Source organism: Leopardus geoffroyi, chromosome B3 (genome assembly GCF_018350155.1).
Source record: "Leopardus geoffroyi isolate Oge1 chromosome B3, O.geoffroyi_Oge1_pat1.0, whole genome shotgun sequence".
Classification (NCBI taxonomy): Eukaryota; Metazoa; Chordata; class Mammalia; order Carnivora; family Felidae; genus Leopardus; species Leopardus geoffroyi.
Window position 1 is genome coordinate 18638838 of NC_059337.1, and position 23324 is coordinate 18662161.

The following is a 23324-nucleotide window of genomic DNA, read 5'->3' on the forward strand; positions in this document are numbered from 1 at the left end:
TCTCACTTTTTAAACAACTTTTCAGTGACACCCATTACCGAGAACATCACACTCCCGGAGGAGAACAACCTCTACTTTTTTTTCCCCCCACATGCACAGACAAGTCACACCCACACACATACACACCACAAAATGTTTTATAGTAGAGCCTTGTCAAAAAGTTATTATAAAACATTTTATTTTATCTGGCAGCCAGAAATGATGTTCAGCTGTCTGGAACACAGGCTGCTAGAGGCTGCTTGTCACAGACGACTGGAAGGGCAGGGAGGGACGGAGAAGACAGGACAGATTCTCCAAAGAGAAAGCAAGTGGCCAAATGCCATTGTTCACACTGTCAGAGTCTCAGGCCTCCTCAAGAGAGCACCGTGTCTCTCACGCGGCCTGTAATTAAATCAGAATTACATTCTTCCTGCAATTTGCAAGTTTCCTTCTTTTTTTGCTATTGCTAACTGCTTTCCCTTTTTAGGTAGTTACTGGTACATCAGAACTCCAAGTAACTATTCTTTAATACAGTTAAAACTGGAGTATCTTCAAGAAGTCTGTATTGTCAGCATCAGAATCATGAAAAAAAAAAAAAAAGTCATGGGAAATAAAAACAGAATCCTGGCTTAGCTATCCAACTTTGTTCTGGCTTCCCCTCCCAGTCTGCTCTCTCCACTGGATGATCTGGTGTGAGATCCCTGTGGGAGCCTGACTGGGCAGCAGGAAAATCCACCCCCGGGGACCCAGGGGCAAGTCTCATTTACCTGGATACACATCTTGGGTGCTGGTCAGAAGAGGTGAGGAAACCACACTGGGTTTAGGGCCACCAGTCCCTGCTTTTGTTTCCTCCCGAGTCATCGTGTCCCCAAATCTAGCAATTATTTGGTCTCTACCGCCAACAGGGCATTTTGTGGAAGAACACTGATCTTTTTTTTTTACAACACAGGTGTCCCAAAGGAAAGTAAATTTTTAATCACATGATGCCCATTTCCTACCATAGCTAAAAGCCGCATGCCAAAAGAACTTCCACCCTGATGCTGCTGTCCCACAGCCCAGGGGATCACACCGGCGGTCCGCCAGGGACAGTACCTTGGCGACAATCACATGGGGAGACACGCGTGCTCAAGGTCACACAGTACATATGCATTTTGAGCCAGGCCTCAAGTTCAGGGCTGCCTGACCCCAGGCTCTGCACTTAATCTCCTGGCTGCCATGAGCCCCTCTCCATATTTCCAGACCAATTCCTGCCGGCCGAATGAGATTTCCAGGCCCTACGGGGTCCCGGGCACGCTGGCAGTGTACAAAGAGACATGTGATGGGAATGGTTCCCCTTCTCTGGAATCATCTCTTCAGCACACCCACTCAAGTCCTGTCATGTCCAAGGCCCAGCTCAAGCCTCACACCCCCCACCCCACGCTCCTGTGAGCATTCCCAAATCCCCCTTCCCATCCCAGCAGTGCCCACCTTGGGTCAGGTAACCGGATTCCGTGCAGCTTAGCCCGCTTCTTTAAGCTCTTTCTCCATGTTCCCCGCCATCCACCACGGCATCCCGCGAGGGCCTGGTACTCATGGGATGACGTGAACACAGAGGAAGAGGAAATGTGTTCGGGGCGTCCCCAGAGGGGCTCTCAAATGGAATTCCTAAACACTTCACAAGGTATGGGTCATATGACACTGGAGAAAAGAGTAACTGTACTATTCCTCAGCCTTGAGACAATCAAGTGAAATATCTCCGCCTTCGTACGGGATGGACAGAGACCCAAAAACCCTACCAGAGCCAGGTCTGAAAGGTGACAGGGTGGGTAAACAGTGGCATCTGGGACAGACAACCTGCTGGCAAAGGGACACCACTTCCCCTAATGGCCTGAAACGCAGATGCTCACATCCCTAGAACAGCCAAGATATCACTCGTCGCTGGAAAATGCGTATTTATACTGAAAGAGACAGTTTTTCAAACTCAGAGACAAGCCAACAAGGCCCCTGACAGAAATTAATTGAGGGCCTCAGCCTCAATGCTGCTCTGAACACTCCACACCAACAAAATGATTAACTGCTTCACAGAAAGGGGACCATCAGTCCAAATATGACTCAGACAAGACCCTCTGGGACAGAGAAGGCATGAAACACAAATGCTCAGCTATCCCCGCTGTCGACTGTCAGCTCCACACAAGGAAAAGGCACTGTGTCAAGGTCAGGAGGTTGGAGACAGTCGAGGGAAATCAAAACTCACCCAAAAGCAGAATCAGAAAAGTAGCAGCCGGCCTTGGCAGTGATGGGTAACGGTTTATTTTCTGGGAGAAAATTGTAGTTCATTAAATGCTGACATAAAGAAGCCTCATTCCCTTTGTGAGAGCCCAGAAGGCCAAGTATGGACTCCCTAAGGGGTCCGTGGGGACATGGCCTAGAAGCTCCATCTCTAAATAATGGCTGTCTCCTTGCAGAGAAGAAAAGCCCCTTTCCCCCTGACCCAGGCCCTGAGCATCCCTGGGCCTGGGGAAATGGCATCAACACCCCAGCAGACGTGGGCAAGGTCTCTCTGTGTCCCCTGCTGGGGGCTCTGGCCCTTCAGAGCTGGTCCCAGGTCCCATCCACACCACCATCACAGCTGCCCACCAGTGATGCCCGCTATTTTCTGCTCAACTGGGTAGGAACACTATCAGCTTTATTGGGCTTTTCCCCTATGGCCCACTGTCCAGCTCTGTCCAAACACAGTGACAGGGAATTTGATCTACGACTTGCTAATGGATTGAGAAAGGTACGAGAGCTTCTTCGGCCTGAAGGCATTTTGTGCAACCCCATACCCGTTCCAGCAAGCAAATTCCCTGTCTGTTCGTGCACAAGAAATTGCCCGTTGCTTTGAAAGAAGGCTGTGCGAAATGAACCCACTGCATTCGTGGCTGGAAAGCACCCAAGAAAACTGGGCAGCAGATGTCCTGATGAGACACTTTTTTTTTTCTTTCTTTCTTTCTTTTTTTTTTTTTTTTTGCTGGGCTTTTCCGTGAGAAATTAGTGTACTGAAAAGGCTAGACCTTTCTGCAGAGTGGGGAATGCAACCCTAAAGTCATTTCTGAAAAAGACCAAACAGTTGCTCCAAACACATCGTCTGTTCCCCCTTCCCTTTCCCTGTGTCGGACTTCCTGGCCCAAGAGTCTGCCTGCTGGGAGGGAAGCCCGGGCGTGCTCCTTCACTCAGTCACACATTCTCTCCCACTCTCTCCCTTGGAGGGAACATGAACCATGAACACTGCTGATTCAAAAATCAGACACTTCTGCGGGAGTTGGCAGGACCTGGATCTCCACCCCCACCGCCCCTGGAACATCAAGTCAGCGCCTCCTCGGGGCCATGCGCTCACTTGGCTGCCTGGGCCACGCCTTCTGGGGGCCACGGTCCCTCCTCCAGCCTCAGGGCTGGACCGGCTGCCAGGAGCTTCCTTGAGCCACCTGGACAGCCCCAGCCAGCGTGCACTTTAAATAATAAACTATGCATTCTTGATCCGTCTGCAGCTCGAAGCAGATTTTCCTATTTAAGCTGGAGGCCTTCTCTGCTTTGAGTTACCCAGGAGGGGCGGGTGTGTGTTGCATAAGAGCCCAGGAGACAACTGGAGAAAGACAACACTTCTCTTCCGATCCCTCTGCTTGGTGGAGCCGCATGTGGGAAAAAAGATTCAGACACACACACAAAAAAAAATACCCTGGTATCCTTTTTTTTTTTTTTTTTTTCCTTGGCGCTGGAATTTCAGATTTTCTTTCTCAGTCAAGTACTGGGAATATTCAAGAAGAGGACTGATGTGTGTGTCCCATACTAGTTTTCCTGTGTTCTCTCAGCGAATATGTTCAAAAGACAACTGACAGAGGAAAACAAAGAATTACTAAATAGAGGCTGCAATGCTCAGCCTTACGGGAGAAACACATTTATGAAATGTTTCATAGAGACACTGGAAATATATTTATGATTGTAGTAGGGTGGAGAATGCACCCCCCCAAAGATGTCCACAGCCTGATCCCTGGAACATGTGAATGTTAACTTACATGGTAAAAGGGGCTTTGCAGATGGGATTAAGTTAAGGACCTTGAGACGGGGAGATTATCTGGCATTACCCATGTGGGCCTGATGTAATGACACATGTTATTATATAAGGGAAACAGACAGAGGTTTGACAAAGAAGAGAACCATCAGAGGGATGCTGCATGAGAAAAACTCCACTGCCCATTGCTGGCTTTGAAGATGAAGGAAGGGGCTGGGAGCCAAGGAATACAGGCAGCCTCTAGAAGCTGGAAGAGGCAAGGAAATGGATTCTCCCCTAGAGCCTCCAGAAAGAATGAAGGTCTGCTAACATCTTGACATCAGCCCAGTGAAACAGATTTTAGGCTTCTGACTTCCATAACTGTAAGAGAATATATTTGTGTTGTTTTAAGCCACTAAGTTTGTGGTAATTTGTTACAGCGGCAATGGGAAAGTAATACATGAGTCTTCTAGCCAGAGGGCCTTGGACGCAACTAAGACAAACAGTGGACAGAGATGAGGGTGATATTCAGAACACAGACAAAGCACCTCAGGATTCCAGAAAACTAAGTGAGGCAATAAACTAAGTGAGGCAGAAAACTAAGTGAGGCCCTCTAAGGTGGGCCTTCAAAAATATGATGGGTGTTCAAGAGCACTACAAAGACGGACACAAAGGGGTCATTCCATACAGTTCCATAAGCCAAAGTAGACCTTTTGGTCACAGTAGGCCCTGTGACCAAACAATTCATAATCTAGTTTGAACCACAAGAAATAATAACTATTTTATACATTAAGTAAGGGGGGAACCTTGATGCACTGAAATTTGGAAACCAAGACGAAATTTGCTAGGAAAACAAAATTCACTAACATTGATCCCATTAGCAATACAAAATGTACATCGACTTTTTTATAGAAGAAACAGGGAAAGTTATAAAGGAATTACAGTCCCAGGAAAGCACCAGGCTGAGATGGTTCCAAAGATGATTCTACCAAGCCTTCCCAGACCAGACAGCCTCAACGATGCATAAATCATTCCAGAGTACTGAAAACAAAGGAAAGCTTCTACACTAGCACCCATACACATGTGCACACACACAAGCGCACACACGTGCATGCACACACACACACACACACACACGAATGACAGAGCAACATCACATACAAATATGGATGCAAAAAGCCTAATTAGCTAAAAGCAAATTAGCAAATTATTAAGGAAATAATACACTACAACCAAGTGAGACTTATACCAGGAATTCAAGGTTGGTATAATTTACATAATATACCATATTAGTACATCTAAGAATAGTCACATGTATCCCTGTCTCCCCAGTGCTGTAAAAGCCTTTAGAAAATCAAACATCCATGTCTGATTTTAAAAACCACACTCACAGGGGCACCTGGGTGGCTCAGTCAGTTAAGCATCCAACTTTGGCTCAGGTCATGATCTCATGGTTTGTGAGTTCGTGCCCCGCGTCAGGCTCTGTGCTGACAGCTCAGAGCCTGGAGCCTGCTTCAGACTCTGTGTCTTCCTCTCCCTCTGTCCCTCCCCTGCTTGCACTCTGTCTCTGTCTCTCTCTCTCTCTCAAGAATAAACATTAAAAAAAATTTAAAAAGTATACTCACAGGACAAATCTGAGACCATCTGTGCATTAAAAAAAATATAAGTAAATAAATGAGTATCCATAGACTAAAATAAGAATTTACAAGCCCACATCAATATAAATAAATGGGGAAGAAGAGGATTAAAAATGTGGAGGAAATAACGGACTCAGAAAAGCACCATTTTGAAGCCCCCACAATAATAATTGAGTCTGTGGAGAATCAAGAGATGCTAAAACTAGTGAGCGAAAGTCTGATGAAGGACAGGATATTCACAGGGCACCTGGGTGGCTCAGTTGGTTAAGCATCTGACTTCGGCTCAGGTCATGATCTTGTGGTTTGTGGGTTCAAGCCCCGCAGCAGGCTCCGTGCTGACAGCTCGGAGCCTGGAGCCTGCTTCGGATTTTGTGTCTCCCTCTCTCTGTGCCCCTCCCCTACTCACTCTCAGTCTCTCTCTCTCAAAAATAAACATTAAAAAAAAATTTTTTTTTAAAGAACAGAATATTCACATAGTCTCAGAAATATCCCACAAAATTTTGCTAATTGTGTATGTAAAGATCAAAACCTTACATCAGATTCACCTAGAAACACAACCTGAACCAAATAGTAAAAGCTGACATCCCAATAACGGGATAAACTGCCAGCACAGGCCTCCTGATAAGATGCGCTGAGAAGAACACAATATCACGTTGGTGGTATTCCTGCCAAAAATGCATAACCTGTGCCCAATCATGAAGAAACAACAGACAAAACCAAATTTAGAGACCTCTGACCAAAAAAAACAAAAAACAAAAAACAAAAAACAAAAAAACCTAGGCTATACTTGTGTTTTTTAAAGAAGCATGAAGATTAGGAGAGACAAATACTAAGTAACTGACCCTGACTGGAGGAGACTAAGACACAACAACTAAACACAACACGTGTGACTCTAGATTGGATTCTGGAGCAAGCAAAGAACACCAAACACCATGGCTTAAAGACCTCATTGGGACTACCAACAAAAGTTAAATATAAATTGTACTTTAGATAATGGCATTGTGTCAATGGTTCATATCCCAAGTCTGCTAGCTATACGATGGTTAGTAAGAGTTGTTTGAAGATACAAATGGAAGTATTTATAGGTAAAAGGATACGATGTCTGCAAATTACCCTCAGGTGGTTCAGAGGGGGAAAGTGTGTGTAGGGGAGAGCGCGCTGAGGAGGGTGGCAGGAAGGAAGAGGGGGAGGGATCAAGGGAGGACAAGAGGAAGGGGGGTGAGAGAGAAAGAGAGAAAGCAAGCTACAGAGCGAGTAGACAAAGTGTTAATGATCAGTAACTGTGAGTAATGGGTACACCAACGCTTTTTGCAACTATATCAAAAGAAGCAGCTAACAAAAATATGGAGGAATACAAGAGGGCAGGGATAGCAGAGCAAACAATTTTGAGTCTGGATGGCTGGAGACAGGGAGTCAGAACACTGGGAATTAGGCCGGTGCAAGTGGGCATTGTCAGACAGGTACTTGGCTGGGAAACACCAACTTCCAGAGAGCAGGTGGTGACAGCAGCCGGCCAGCAGAGACGTGTAGATGGATCAAAGGAAAGACGAAGGGCTCAAGACACAGTCTGGGAAGAGAGTAGTGGAGCAGGGTGGAGCAGATAAGGACCCCAAGGCAGTGAGAAAAAGGAAGGGTGGCAGTGAGCACAGGTGCACCCTGGCAAGTGCTGGCATGTGGAGGCCAGGAGAGCGGACGAGGGGCGAGCATTCCTTGCCAGCAATGTGTCCATGATGCTGGGAAAATACAACTGAGAAAATGAACTAGGCTTGGGTTCTGAGGGGGACACTTTAGTTCCACTGACCGCATCTGATCCCAGAGGTAAAAGGAAACCGGAGAACAGTAAAAGAAGGCTGGGAAGGCCATACCAGAGGTCAGCAGGTGGGCAGGTAGTGCGGGAGGCATGACTCCCCCCTTCCCCCCATGTATCAGATTCCAATCTCAGGAGCAATGTGCCACTCAACATACCCCCAGCCCTGGTTTGGACACCCCTCACTTGATGTTGGTGAAGTCACAACATCAGTCTGGTGGCTTGGTTCTCACTCCCTTCTTTTCTCCCTCTACCCTGCCCAGCAAGCACCACTGGGAATGAGAACATCCTTCCAGTCTGAAGCCCCTAGGTTAGCACAGGAGGAAGGGGTGAAGTGAGGACCGAGGGCCCACTTCCCTAGAGCACATCCAGAATGAGACCGGCCATCAGTCTGCCATTCGAGTGTCCGCAATCATCTCCTGGAATGTTGGCTCCATGAGGGCAGGGACCAGATAAGGTCTCTTGTTTACTACAGGATGCCCAGCGCCCACAACTGGGCCAGACACACAGTCTCAAATAAACATCGGTCAAGCGATTGAATTCCCGCCTTGGATAACAGGGCCTGTTACAAGTTTTAAGGCAGAGACCCAAGAATAAAATATGTTCAAGCCAATTTGTAGGAAATATCCACACAGTCACTGAAAGCTTAAAAGCAAAAGAATATTTACACGGAGACTCATTCAGACACTGCCTCCAGGCCTGGCTTGCCCACTTTCCCTGAGTCTCCGTTGGTCAGCCCAGAATCAGAGCCTCCGGATGGCACTGCAAGAGCACGGGGGAGTCCCCCAGGCCAGAGGGCCTTCCCCCCCAGTTGGCCTTCACCAAGTCTCCAGGAGGCCCTTGTGTGCAATGATCTGTCCACTCCTTTGGAGATCTCAGGGCTTCTTTTGCCGAATGACCAGAATTTTTTAAAGAAGGAAGGATGGAGGAGGGAAGGGTAGAATACACCACAGGTCAGCTGATTATTCTGGTGGGAAGAATTTTTTTAACTGAATATATAGGAATTTTTAGAAGGTAACAAGCTTCCTTTAACTATTAACATTTTTAAATGCTTAGGGGTCCCTCCCACTACATGCTGCCTCCCAGCCAGGACGCCTGCAGGGTCTCTTCTGGTATCCTCCCTGCAGCACCCCATGTCACCCCAATTTCTGCTACCACTGTGATGGTCAGCTTGTGCCAACAGCACCCCTCCTTAAGCATATGGCCCTGGCCTCTCCTTTTTTGCAGGCTCTTATACCTAAGAAGCCTGCCTGGCCTACACAAGAGCAGTTGGAAATCTGGGAGACAAGAAGTGCTGGGTAACATCCAAGCTTTGCCCCATCTGCATCCTTGAGATCACTCTGGATGCTTCCATGCACTTTTCAGAGTTGCTGCTGTAGGAACCACGCCCCCGCTGCCTGCAGCAGTCCCCTTGGGACACTCACCTTCCACTGGATTTTCCACTGGATTCCAATGGAAGTTTTGCTCCTCCCGGTCTCTCTCTCCTGCTTCCTGGGACTCCTCCCTCTCTCAATCTAACCACCTGTACTCAAGCCCTCATCTGACGCCTGGATTTTAGAGAACCCACTCTATGGACCTTTTCCATAAAGAGAAGACACCTTATGTTTTAAGAATACTTTCTACTCAATGAAAGTCCATCAGCATTAGTTCATTTAACTCCTAGTACCCGGGTGAAATGAAGATACTGAGAAAAATATTACCTCTATTTTACAGATGAGGAAGCATAGGAGTAAGAGCAATTAACAGGGAAGCAGTATCAGATGCTGCCCAAAGCTGCTGGGCCCCCTCCCCCTGGCTGCGTTCACTCCCAGGCCACATGGACGGGCAGTGTCCATTTTACAGCATCTTACAGGCTCCAAATCCACAGTTACACAGCCTCAGGGAATAATAATGGCAATAATTATAATAATAGTATAATGATGATGATGATTTTATAGAGCAATATTACTGGGTTTTAGTTTTATTCTTTCCAAAGTGATTACCAAGCATCCTCCTGCTACCCAAACAGCCCCGACAAAAACCCAAAAGACTTCTTCAGTCATTTGTCTTAAAAAGAAATAAAAATGAGATCAAAGGCATTTGGATGAACACATGGTTCACATAAAGCAAATGGCAGGATTGGAGATTGCCCCTCGAACTTGTGAGAACTCAGTCAGAACACAAGAGCAAATGCAAAACCAATGATTACTAAACACTCAAGATGCCAAAGGGGCCCCATGGGCTTTTCTAAGAAGGCTCTGAAGTACAAGAAACACTTATCTGGTGATCTCCAAAGTGCCCCCTAGGAGCATCAGGCAGCCAGGAGATGTGGATGTGGGTCCCCAGCCTCAACAGAGGCAGAGGGTCTGTCTGACCCCCTGGCCTTCCAGGGCGGATCCTTGCCCAGCCTAACACGGGTGCCAGATCCCTCCAGAGCAGGTGGTGGGCACACATCAGAAATGCCACAGGTGGCCCAGGAAACACTCTGCCAGGTCATTACAGGAGCTCCTTTTGGCCCAAGGGAATAAACTCAAGTTCCACAGAATATGAAAATCATAGAGGATCTTCTTCAAACAACACTGACCAAGGAGATAGCGCTTCTATTCGGTCCATGAAAAGCAGTGAGTGACTCCAGTGTGCTGATTTACTAGGTATTAATGCAGTTTTTTTCTAAAGCTACTGTCATAAGGCAGCCTTTGTGTTCCTTTGCCATGGGCATTCTGTTGGGCCCAAAGCAGAAGCCGCCTGGGCATAGCTGCCATTCCAGGCTGTAGTTTCAGAAAACTCAGCTCCCTAAATGAACAGGAGGGGAAGGAGTGCCCTGGAGACCAGGGGCAGGGGCCGAAGCAGCAAGAGCAAAAGGGGAGGCTTCTCTGAGCAGCAGGGAGGCACCTCACACTTGTGGCCCCCAGCCACCCCACGGCCCCTCTGAAGGGTCCCTGTCATCGAGGATGGCACAGAGATGCTGGGAAATTTCGTACCTGGGACGGTTAACGAGAACCTAGCAGACATCAGGCCCAAATATTGGCCTAAGGGTGAGGGGCCAGTGTTACACTTGCTACCGTGAGATAAGAGATGTGGCTGGGGCCCCGGAGTGGCAGGACACCTGCACCCACAGGCACAGGGAAATTGGGAGAAATTTGTCTCCGTACACAGCCCTGAATTCCAGTGGAATGTCGGGCAGAGTCTCAGATACAAACTGCCCCTGCCTGTGCTACACACAAATACATGTCACTCTCAAGGTTTTCCTAAGGAAAAACGTGAAAGTAGAAATCACATTGGGACTGGTGAAAATGTCCTGGGGCATCTGACAGAAGCGCATGTGAAATTACTCAGTAGAGATTTTTCTGTAACCCAACATATAGAGCACCCCTGCAGAGGATGGGGCAGTGGGGTACATAGATGTCTACACTGAGCACCGTATAAAATTATAATCCACATAGAAAATGGTCCAGCGTAAGTGTGAGTGGGCCAATATGACAAACAGCAAGATCAACATCCCAAGAAATTCAGAAGGTGGAATAATTCAAAAGAGACTTCAAATACTTATGGTAAGGGATGCCTGGGTGGCTTAGTCATTTAAGCGTCTGACTTCGGTTCAGGTCATGACCTTACAGTTCGTGGGTTCCAGCTCCACATCAGGCTCTGTGCTGACAGCTCAGAGCCTGGAGCCTGCTTTGGATTCTGTGTCTCCCTCTCTCTCTGCCCCTCCCCTGCTCACACTTTCTCTCTCTCTCAAAAATAAACATTAAAAAATAATAGTAATTAGGACAAAATTACCAATCTGATAAAGGGAAGGGTCAAATCATAATGAAAGAACAGGGCACTATGAAAAATACAAGGCAGAACTGGAAAAGAGTCAAAATGTAACTTCCAGAAGTCTAGATTCTAAACACTAAAACTGAAAACTCAGTGGTTCGATTAAATGGAGATTAGACCCTATTTAACAGAAATCTGGTGAACTGGAAGTCCAATGAGAAGAAATAATCCAGAATACAGAAGAGACCTAATAGGTTAAAAAAAAAAAAAAATGGGGCTCCTGGGTGGCTCAGTTAGTTAGGCGTCCAACTTCAGCTCAGGTCATGATCTCACAGCTCATGAGTTTAAGCCCCATGTTGGTCTCTGTGCTGACAGCTCAGAGCCTGGACCCTGCTTCAGGTTCTGTGTCTCCCTCTCTCTCTGCCCCTCCCCTGCTCGTGCTCTCTCTCAAAAATAAATAAACATTTTTTTAAAATTAAAAAAACAAAACCAGAGGAAAGAACAGGAAGGTGCACATCTACTGAGTAGGAGTTCCAGGAGTGGAATGAGCTGATCACAGAGAAGAGGCCCCTAAGACAGAGGCTGGGCCTCTCTCAGAACTGACAGAAGCTATGATTTCTCACATCCAACAATTACAGTGGGTCCCAAATGGGATAAATATGGAAAAAATCTGCCATAGATATACTATAAACACAAAGATAACATGATTTAACCTGCAGAGAGAAAAGACAGGTTACTTGCACAGAATCTAAATTTGAATGGACAGAAGACCTTCTGTAGCAAAAACAGAAGTCAGAAGACAGTGGAATAATATCTTCAACGTGTTGATGAGAGTTAAGGCTAAACCTAGAGTTCTATATTCAGCTAAATCATCACCAAGAGTGTAGGTGAAATCAGGGCAGTTTGGGAAAAACAAAGATAATAATTTAACCCTCGCCAAGATTAAAAAACAATAAACAAACAAAAAAGCAGAAACAGACCCATAAATACAGAGAACAAACTGATGGTTGCCAGAGGGGAGGGAGTGGAAAGTGAGTCAGAGTGGGCAAAGGGGAGAGGGAGATACAGGCCTCCAGTTCTGGAACGAGTAAGTCACAGGAATCAAGGGCACAGCATAAGGAATGTGGTCAATGATGCTGTAATAGCGACATTAACAGAACATGGCATAACATATTAACTTGTCAAATCAGTAAGTTGTACACCTGAAACTAATGTAACATTGCGTGTCAACTATACCCCAAAAAACTAAAAGTAAAAAAAATTTTTTTAAAAAGGAGTTATTTCCAGAAGGATCTTAGACACAGAAAAGTAGGTTGCAAGAAATAATACTGATTAAATTGGCAAACATATAAATAAGTCTAAGTAACTCTAACTGTAAAAATATATAATGTGAAAGTTTATAATCTACTCCACATCCATGGAAGAAAGAAGGGGGAATTGAGAATATCTGGTGAAATCAAAAGAAAGAAAAACAACAAAAAGATACAGAAGCAAAGAAAAAGCATAGTATTGTCAATCGAAAACAAAATATAAGGTGGTGGAAATAAACCTAATTATAAATCAGTAACACCACAAATGTAAAAACACTAACATTGCCAATGAAAAGACAGATATTCTCAAACTGGACATTTTTTTAAAAAATTAGGACACATAATACTTTTAAGAAACACATATAAGCCACTGTTATGGAGAAAGCCTGAAAATAAAAGGAAAAGGAAACATTAGGCAAACATTGACCAAAATAGAAACTCTGACAGTATTAATATTATGTAAAAATAGCTAGGACGCCAAAAGCTTTACTAGGGATAAAAAAACCCAAAAAGGCCCATTACATGATAGTAAAAGGAATAACTCACCAGGAATACGGCTCCTACACCTGAATACGTCAAACACTATCACCTCATAACATAAAGTGAAAAATTGATAGATTTGAAAGGTGAAATTGGCCAAACCACAAAAGTTATGAGACGTTTTAACATACCTCTTGGTAAAACGAATACATCAAGCCAGCCAAAAATAATGAGGACAGGATGATTTGACATCACAACAGTTAGAGCTAATGAACGCATATACAGAACACCGTTCACAGCAATTAAAGAATACACTTTTTTTTTTAATTTACACATAAAACATTTATTAAAACAAAAAAAAAAAAGCCTATACTCTAAACCACAATGCAAATCTCACCCACTGCTAAAGAATCAGTATCATATGGAACATAATATTGCCAACAAGCTTCTACTGGACCTAACCCTCCTGTAGACAGCAATTATAAATTTGAACAAAATATAAAAACCCAATGACCTGAGGGCTGGAAAGTGAGCCAATGCAGGAAGACTCTGGGGTAGGGGGTGGGCAAGGCTAGGAAGAAAAGAATAGCATAGGGGGCTGAAGAATACCACAAAGTCATGCTTTAAAGGGTGGCTTATAAGGGCGCCCGGGTGGCTCAGTCAGTTAAGTGTCTGACTTTGGCTCAGGTCAGGATCTCCCAGCTATGAGTTCGAGCCCACATCAGGCTCTGTGCTGACAGCTCAGAGCCTGGAGCCTGCATCAGATCTGTGTCTCCCTCTCTCTCTGCCCCTCCCCTGCTTGTACTCTGTCTGTCTCTCTCTCAAAAATAAATAAATGTTTTAAAAAAATTTTTTTAATAAATAAATAAAGGGTGGCTTATAATCAATCCAGTAGGAGGTCTGTGGTCCTCAGGCCTGAAGACACAAAGGACAGGGTTCAGGGCAACAAAGTGACAGGAACCTAACTGGGGACATGCTAGAAAGGCATTCCCATAACTTAATTACAGTATGTTGTTATCAGGGTTTTTTTTTTTAATGTTTCATTTATTCATTCATTTATTTATTTATTTTTGAGAGAGAAAGAGAGACACAGCACAAGCAGGGAAGGGGCAGAGAGAAAGGGGGAGACACAGAATTTGAAGCAGGCTCCAGGCTCCAAGCTGTCAGCACAGCACAGCGCCTGAACTCACAAACCATGAGATCATGACCTGAGCCGAAGTCTGAAGCTTAACCGACTGAGCCACCCAGGTGCCCCATATAATAGTTTTTTGGTTTTTATTTTAATGTTTATTTATTTATTTTTGAGAGAGAGAGAGAGAGAGCATGAGCAGGAGTGGGGCAGAAAGAGCAGGAGACAGAGAATCCCAAGCAGGCTCCACACTGTCAGCACAGAGCCTGATATGGGGGTTCGAACTCACAAACCCATGAGATCATGACTGGGTCAAAATCATGAGTTGGGCACTTAACTGACTGAGCCACCCAGGCACCCCTGTTGTCATAATCATTCTATTTTATTACGGTTGCTGTTAATCCCTTTCTATGCCTAATTTATAAATTAAACTTTATCATAGGTGCATACATATAGGAAAAAAACATAGTAGGTACAGGGTTTGGTACAATCTGCGGTTTTAGGCATCCACTGGGGGTCGTGAATGTATCCCTTGGGATGGTGGTTTCTTCTGAGGAGTAAGTTAGAGGGACGATATGGGATGGGGCCGGGGAGATACTCAGTCATATCCATAAATGTTAATTTCTCTCAAAAAAGAAAAAAGTTCTGAAGCAGACAGGGCAGATCTTAACATTGGTTAAGTCTGAATACTGGGTTCATGGACTTCTGGTTTTGTGTGTGTGTGTTTTGCCTGTCATAAGTACTTCAGATCTAAAAATAATTTAAAGCCACTACATTTGTTTCCTTCTGCCCTATCTCCTCCACCAAAACATAAGCTCCCCGGAGGCAGGGACCATGCTGTGTCAGGCTTACCACAGTGTACCCAGTGTCTAGAGGGTCAAAAAATACCTAATGGCTAAATAAATGAAAAACAAGAGGAAAAAGGTAAGCAGATGACCTCAAAGAGTCACTTCTGGTCTAGAAACACTGAGATTCCTTGATTTCATTGTGGATTTGTTCAAGAGGCAAGAATGACAGATTCAAGAAGAACAAGGGAAGCTTTTGGCTCTTAGCTTAGTGCCCTATAAGGTTTCTCTTTCTCTCCCACTTTATACAGAACCAAGGGCATTAAGTGGTCCCCTGACAACAAAGACTGGGGGTACAAGTAATAATAATTACAAGCACGGTGGCTGCAACAGTAGTGGAAATTTGTTAGTGGCTAAGTGACAAGTGCATTATCTCCTGTAACACTCACAAAACCACTAAGAGGTGGATGGCATCACTTAGCTGATGGGACTGAAGGTCAGAGTGGCTCAATCCTTTCTACCTTGTCTGAGGCTCTGCAGCTCCTTCAGTACTTGTTTATCAAGAAAAATACATGAACAGATGACCAGCCAACTATGACATCTATTCTTATAGAAAGGGTCTCTTCACACAGCCTGTTTCTAATTTCTTCTCAATTTGTTTTCTACCCTCTAGGCATTTGTGAGTGTTCTCAAGAATATGCCCCCCACCAGCGCAGCTGGAAGTCTAACATCACTCCTCATCTGCGTGTTCCCCTTCAGCAATAACCCTGAGAAGCAGACAACACTGGTATCATCATGTCAATGTTACAGAGGACAACACAGAGGTGGTTACGGACTGAATTGTGTGCTAGAACCCTCAGCAACTTAGAGTACAGTGTTTGAAGAGAAGGTCTTAAAAAGGTAATTAAGTGCAGATGATGTCATCAATAGGCTCTAATCCAATATAATCAGTGCCCTTATAAGAACAGAAGATTAGGACACAGACACGCACAGAGGGAAGGCCATGTCAGGACACAGGAAGAAGGTGGCCATCTACAAGCCAAGGAAAGAGGCCTCTGAAGAAACCAACTCTACGAACACCTTGACCTTGGACTTCTAGCCTCCAGAATTGTAAGGAAATAAATGCCTATTGTATCAGTCACCCAGGCTGTTCTGGCAGCCCTAACAAATTACAACAGAGGCACAGAGATATCAAGGGACTCTCCTGGGGTCACATCCAAGAAAGACAGAGTCAGGCTTCTAGCATGTTCTCCTTTCTTTCCTTTGGAATAATAATTCTTAAACGATCAGTGTCTGCTTTTGGAGTTAATGTTTTTATATGTAAATAAACACTTAAAATATTAAGATGGAGAAACTCTAAGTAGTAGCATTTTAATTCCATTTATGTTGGGTTCTTCTTCCAGTTAAGACGTAGAAGAACATGAAACAACAAAATACTGTATAAGCTATGAAGTCATTTTTTTAATTTTATTTATTTGCTTTGAGAAGGAGCATGAGTGGGGAGGGGCAAAGTGAGAGTGAGAGAGGGGTGGGGGTGGAATCCCAAGCAGTCTCTGCACTATCAGCACAGACACCGACACAGGACTCGATCTCACAGTTCGAGAGATCTCACTAACCATGAGATCATGACCTGAGCTGATATCAAGAGTCGGATGCTTAATGGACTGAGCCACCCAGGTGTCCCTCATTTTTATCCACTTGGGCAGCTGAGGTCTTGATGACATTTAGAGTAGAACCAAATTTCAGAGTGATGGAACTCTTCCTAAGTAAGTAAAGACCATTAGCCACATTTATCCCTGGACCACAGATGAGATAAGGAGCTAAGAAGCATCAGACAGAGGATCTTGCGGAAGTGTGGGGGGGAAAAAAACAGCCAAATTCTGACCAACCATGTGAGCTGAAATGACGGGTCAGACCTGGAGTAGAGGTGCCCCTAATCTACTCCACCAGATTTTTACTGATATGGTGGCCCGTGAGAAGCCGGGATGAGGACAGAAAGCAGAATGATACCTCCGTGGTGATGTGAGGGCTGGGACCGAAGCTCTTTTGGTCCTGCCTCCAGACATGTGAACCAGTGACGAGCTGGAAGCAGTCCAAGTTGCAGTCCGAATCAACCCACTTCATCTCCAGACTCAACAGTAGAGTTTACCTCCTGAGCCCTGCTGCCTCTCTGTCACTACAAGAGAAGCTGGCTGAGGACAGGCTGTCAGAGAGAGAAGCAACTTCTGAGGAGCCCCACCTGCGTAGCCTACCTGAGGTCCAACCTCCTGCTCTGCTCCTCAGTTCCAAGAGCCCAGGGCAGTGGTGGTGTTGGTGGTTAAGCCAGTTTGGTTTCTGTCATTTCCAACCAAATGAATCTTAAGGGATGCAAAGCACAAGCCCCAACCAATTATTTATTGCAGATTATAAACACAGTTGTTATGCAAATTATGGCACAAATTAGCAATACACAATTTCTAAAGACTTGTGGCATCCTCTAAATACTCACTAAAGTTAACTTTATAATGCTATATAAATGAACCAAACAATACTACAAAATAACTGTAATGATCTTTTAAAACAGTCATAACAGAACTTGAACTATAAAGCAGACATCTAGAGTGCCTGGGTGGCTCAGTCGGTTAAGCATCCGACTCTTGATTTCAGATCAGGTCATGATCTCACAGGTCATGATCCCACATCAGCCTCTGTGCTGACAGCACGGAGTCTGCTTGGAATTGTCTCTCTCTCTCTCTCTCTCCCCCCTTCCTTCCCCTGCTCTCTCTCTCTCTCCTCAAAATAAATAAACATTAAAAAAAAAAAGGGAGATATCAATGTCTTTGCAGGTACCATTGTCAAATGGCATATCTGGGTTATGAAGAGCCCACCGAAACACTGTAGGATTCCTATTCTGACAGTGCCTTGCAGTAAAGGAGTTTTAACATTCTGCCATCTACCTCAACCATCGACATGTTACATCTACCGTGATGGAGGAGAAGACAGAGATTGAAACTGTTACTAAAGTCCATGAAAATGCTAAGTGGGGAGATTCTAAACAGAATCCAATGGAGAAATTACAATAAGCATAGAAGACAGACAAAAAGTTTTGAAGTCGAAATTGAGACACATTTAAAAATATCCAAACTTCCAATTTAGTTGTTGGGAATAGCCCCCAAAACCTTCAAAAACTCGTGCTGTGACAAAAAAGAAAAATATGAAAAAAAAGAAAAGAAAAGAAAAGCCCACAGACTCCATATTTTTCATGCCAAGTTCCAACCTGGAGTGATGCTTTATGGATCAGTTTATAAGGTCCTAAAAACAAAGAGCAATGAAGGTGATAGGATAAGACTGCTCTCTCCCTGGGAGCCCCAAAGACTGCCAGAAAGAAATGCAACCTCAGTAGTACCTACAAGAAGGCAGTGGGTACTCCCAGGAGGCCTCCATTGTGCTAGCCCATCTGTCCCTGAAGAGAACAGGGTGGCTTATCACAGTTCAACTCTCAGGTAAATTGAGTGCTTCACGGAGGAGGAAAAATTACCACACTCCTCACCTGCAAGAGCCAGCTGGTTACTCCCAGTCTGGGTCCAAAGTTGGGGCAACACAAGATCCAAGACAAGGCACAATACTACATCTGACAGCCATGTTCATCCCTAGAGAATATGTTCCCGTCGGAAATCTTGGATGATTAATCTGATTCATACGTCCAGGAAAACAAAAATGTTATCTTGCTGGTTTCCCAGTAAATTGATTTTCTCAATTTCTAAATTAAATTTCTGAACTCCCAGAAAGTTAATTCACACTAGATAGGGCCTAACTGACTGTTAATTAGCTAAACTTATTAGAAGGCCCACTGTCTGTCTCAATACAGCAACAAAATTTACAGCATATTTCACACAAAGCAAGAAGGACCAGAAGGGAAATACACACCTTTTTCCCGTGTCCGTGTACCTACCCAGGGCAGAGCCTGGCACGGCACAGCACACTGATGGGAGATGTGGGGGCAGGGAAGGGGAGAGGATTTTTTTAAGCAAATTCAGAAATTTCTCACAAGGCTGCTCTTAGTTTAACTTCATCTATATCACATCCTCCCCACCCTATTTTTGTTCCTTTCCTTCATTACAGGCTAAACACTCTATCAAAAGGGTGCCTTGTAGCCAGCCTCAGAGACAAAAATGCAAACCTGAGCACAATGTATCATTTGGTCAGCAATCCTTGGTATCACGCATGCCCCTAAAGAGGATGTCAGCGGGGGGAATGAGACAAATATTCCACGAGATCAGCCACTTAAATAGAGGCAAAAGTGAGAATAAAATGTATTTGCCCTTGGACTTCATTGTGGGGCCCTGCCTGGTGGTTCTCACCTGCAAAAACCCACTTCCGATGGCCCACTGGTGCTATTACTCACGTCTAATACTCCTTAGCACAGTGATTCTCAGCACCAGCTGAACATTAGAACTGCCTGGGGAGGTTTTAAACCACCAGATGCCCAGGCTGTGCCCAAGACCAATTAAAGCAGCTCTCCGGGGGGGCAGGACCCAGGCTTGAGTGACTGTTAAAGCTCCCCAGGTGATGCCCATGGACAGCCAGTGCTGAGTCCTACTGCCTTTGCTATTCCCCCTGCCTCTAAAACAATATATTCACATTAGCAGCAGAAAGCGCACTTAGATGTGGAATGACCAACATTTACTTTGAAAGCAGATTTTTTAAAAAATGCTCCACCGAGACCGTCAAGTGGCTTAAAATAACACACCAACATCAAGCTGAAACATACAACCAACCAACTTACCCAAACCCCCGCTTCCTATTAAACAGTAGTTTTTAGGGGCGCCTGGGTGGCTCAGTCGGTTAAGCATCCGACTTCGGCTGAGGTCATGATCTCACATTTGTGAGTTTGAGCCCCGCATCGGGCTCTTTGCTGACAGCTCAGAGCCTGGAGCCTGCTTTGGATTCTGTGTCTCCCTCTCCCTCTGCCCCTCCCCTGCTCGCACTCTGTCTCTCTCAAAAATAAATAAATATTTCCAAGGTCATTGGAATATCAAACCAAGACACTATATTTCTTTATCCAGGTAAGTCTTTAGATGCCAAAAGCACAACTCCCAAACGTCAGCCATGGGGTCCCATGCCCTCCAAGGAGGAAATGCCACCTGTGACAAGCAGTTTATCCGTCTTCATCAGGGGACAGTCACAGGAAGACGGCCAGTGACACAGCAGGGTCAATTTCACAGTGACTGTGACATATTCTTAAACACCTGATAAGCCATAGGTGGCTCAAACAGAAGCACAGAAAGCAAGAACCCTGGGTTCTCATCCCCAAGCTACTTATTAGAATCATGCATGAAATGCTAACACCAATCCACATAAAGAGGAAAAGGAAGTGGCCTTAGGGGCAACAAACAAAACAGCTTCAAAGTACCGGGAAAGGTAAGTTCTTGCTCACATGATTTCAGTGCATTTGGGGACATGCAACGGTGCCGAATGGTGTGTGCTGTCAGTCGTGAGGTTTCCCAGACTCACCTGTTAGAACCTTGCAGAGCTGCCCAGGTATCGGGGCCTCGGTGGAGGGGCTGGGTGTCAAGGACCATTTGCGCCTGACCAGGTGCTCTCGTCCGCTGAGTGGGCCCCGAGAGCTGTTGAGTGGCTGGATTAGCACCTGCTCCTGCCCAAGCTGGATGAGGCCAACCTGCCCAGAAAGAGGGAAACGGGACATGAGTCAGCCTCATTCACACACACCCATGACGCCAACAACCCGAGGGCAGCAAAGCCACCTGGCTATGGCCTGGTCCCCACGTCTGGGCTTTGGCTCTGCAGGTTGCTCCAATTTGCCGAGCCCAAGAACGAGCTTTTGTGTGACTTGAAACATCCCACCCAGTGGCTGTGTTTGGGGAGGGGCGGTGCAGGGGTGCAGAGATATATATACCACAGCACCCACTTTCCAGGTTCACTCTCAAAAGAAATGTATTACTTTATTATTAATAAAAAGAAACTTCCTTTTAAAAATTATTCCTTAAATCATCCTCCAAAAGCCCACTTGAGGAAGCAATACCAAAACTGTTGGGAATGAATGACGGTTACATCCTTAATGGGAAAAACTGCAGCTTATTCCCGGGGATATTTAGAATTAAAGAGGATGGCTGGGGTGCCTGGGTGGCTCAGTTGGTGAAGCATCTGACTCTTGATTTCAGCTCAGGGCATGATCTCACGGTTCGTGAGTTCGAGCCCCACATCGGGCTCTGCACTGACAGTGCTGAGTCTGCTTGAGATTCTCTCTGTCCCTTTCTCTGCCCCTTACTCCACTTGTGTGCTCTCTCAAATAAATAAGAAAGAAAGAAAGAAAGAAAGAAAGAAAGAAAGAAAGAAAGAAAGAAAGAAAGAAAGAAAGAAGGAAGGAAAGTCAGTCCTGTGGTAGGAATAGCTTTGTGATAGGGGTTTCGCACATTTTGTTCAGAACTTGCAGTGTTTGGGACGCCTGGGTGGCTCAGCTGGTTAAGCATCTGACTTTGGCTCAGGTCATGATCTTGAGGTTTGTGACTTTGAGCCCTGCATCAGGCTCTGTGCTGACAGCTCAGAGCCTGAAGCCTGCTTCAAATTCTGTGTCTCCTTTTCTCTTTGCCCCTTCCCTGCTTGGGCTCTGTCTCTCTCACTCTCAAAACTAACTAACTAACTAAATAAATAAATAAATGAACTTGCAGTGCTTAAGAGAACTTGACAGTGTCCAATGAATTAGATTTGTGATTCTAGTTTAAAGTCGAGTTAGATTTGATTTTAAAGTCTTATTAGGTTTATAAGCAATATTAGAATGTGTAAGACAACTTGAGACTTCCCATGTTTATAGGACTAGCTTATTAGGTTTGGATACTTGAGTATTTACAAAGGGCTCCTCAGCCAACAAAAAAACCTGACAAGGAAACTGAATATGTTAAATTTCTCAATGCAGGTTTAAAAGTTGTTAATTGCCAAATTTACAAGGGGGGGCCAAATCTTATCTAAAGCCTCCTTGAAAAGGATTGCAAAAACCTCCCTAGATAAAAGGGGTTAAGAGTACACTTATGTAGATGAGCACAGAGAAATGTACATAATTATTGAATCATATTGTACACCTAAAACTAATAACTGTATCTTAATTATACTTCAACAAAAATCGTTGGAAAACTTGCTAGATTATAAATAGGATGTGATTTGTTTTTGTTTTTTTAAATGTTTATTTTGAGAGAGAGAGAGAGAGAGAGAGAGAGAGAAAGAGAGAGAACATGGGCTCCAGGGGAGGGGCGGGGGAGAGAAAGAAAGATGGGGGGAGGGAGAGGGAGAGAGGGAGGGAGAGGGGGGGGGGGGGGGGAGGGGGAGGGGGGGAGAGAGAGAGGGAGAGAGAGAGGGAGAGAGGGAGAGAGGGAGAGAGGGAGAGAGAGAGAGAGAGAGAATATCCTAAGCAGGCTCCACGCTGTCAGTGCAGAGCCGAACGCTGGGCTCAATCTCACCAACCATGAGATCACAATCTGACCCGAAATCAGGAGTTGGACATTTAACCAACTGAGCCACCTAGGCGCCCCTAAATAGGACGTGATTTGTAAACTGAAAGGAAAATTTAAGACCTAGGATTTTTTAGTTTGCTGCTTTAACAGAGTGAATACTAATTCTAAAATAAATATATACAGTACAGAGAACTTTCCTATCCCTTGGAACCAACGCTGATGGCATGAAACCAGTTTGTGCTCCTTCCCTGGGATACTAGCTGCTATCTTCCCTTCTGAGGTGTCAATAAAGCAAGGTAAACCCCCACAAGGAACCCGACTGGGTCAGGGCTGGAGAAGGACCCGTGTTTGCACACTGGTCTGTACAGTGCCCGGTGCCTCCTCTGAGTGGATGCCCAAGACCATCCTGGCTAACCAGATTCAGTAGATCAAGCAGATCAGTCTTAGGCTGAAATGAGCATCATCTCTTCTCTCTCTTCTACGCTATTCTCCAAAGGCCAAGTCATACTGAACCAGGGGCTCTCAAACTCCAGCTGCACATGAAAATCACCTGGACGTCTTGGTAGGCCCTGAGAACGTGCATTTCTAAGTAGTCCCCACGTGATACTCACCCCACCAGGCCAGGGACCAGGCTTTGAGAAGCATTGCTCTCCCTCCCAGCCAGTCCTCTGGTCTCAAGGACAGAGCTCCCTCAAGCCAAATGGTAGAACTCCTTTACGTTCTGAAAGGCTGCCTGGATACCAAGCCTCTCTGCAAGTACATCAGATCAGCGAGTAAGATCGCCTACAACTTTGAGCCCCCAAAACACAGGGGGAGACCGTACTTACAGCTCTACACAGATCTCAAGGTTTCCATTTCATTAGAACTTCTGCCAAGAACAACTCCGAGATTTTACTGCCCAAATAAAACTGTCTTAAAGTGGCACTGTGTGACCTGCAGGGAAGCACGGCCTTCTTCCCTCTCCTTTGAAGTTAAAACTTGAATTTGTTCACGAAGATACTTCGGGGA

The 23324-nt window shown here is 45.2% G+C and overlaps 1 protein-coding gene and 1 long non-coding RNA gene across 6 annotated transcripts in view; both read right to left on the bottom strand.

The window, feature by feature from the left end:
- The window catches only part of ADAMTS17 (ADAM metallopeptidase with thrombospondin type 1 motif 17), a 344515-nt gene that overhangs the window by 311254 nt on the left and 9937 nt on the right, over nt 1-23324 (bottom strand). For all 5 annotated transcript variants that reach the window (XM_045448785.1, XM_045448788.1, XM_045448786.1 and 2 more), the window contains exon 3: nt 20365-20530. In XM_045448785.1, the coding sequence (XP_045304741.1) occupies nt 20365-20530 (166 nt within the window). The remainder of the gene's footprint in view (nt 1-20364; nt 20531-23324) is intronic.
- LOC123582563 lies at nt 3703-7377 on the bottom strand. Its single transcript, XR_006704462.1, has 3 exons — nt 7368-7377; nt 7087-7090; nt 3703-4451 (listed from the first exon to the last, which is right to left on the bottom strand). It is a non-coding gene; the product is annotated as an uncharacterized LOC123582563 (long non-coding RNA).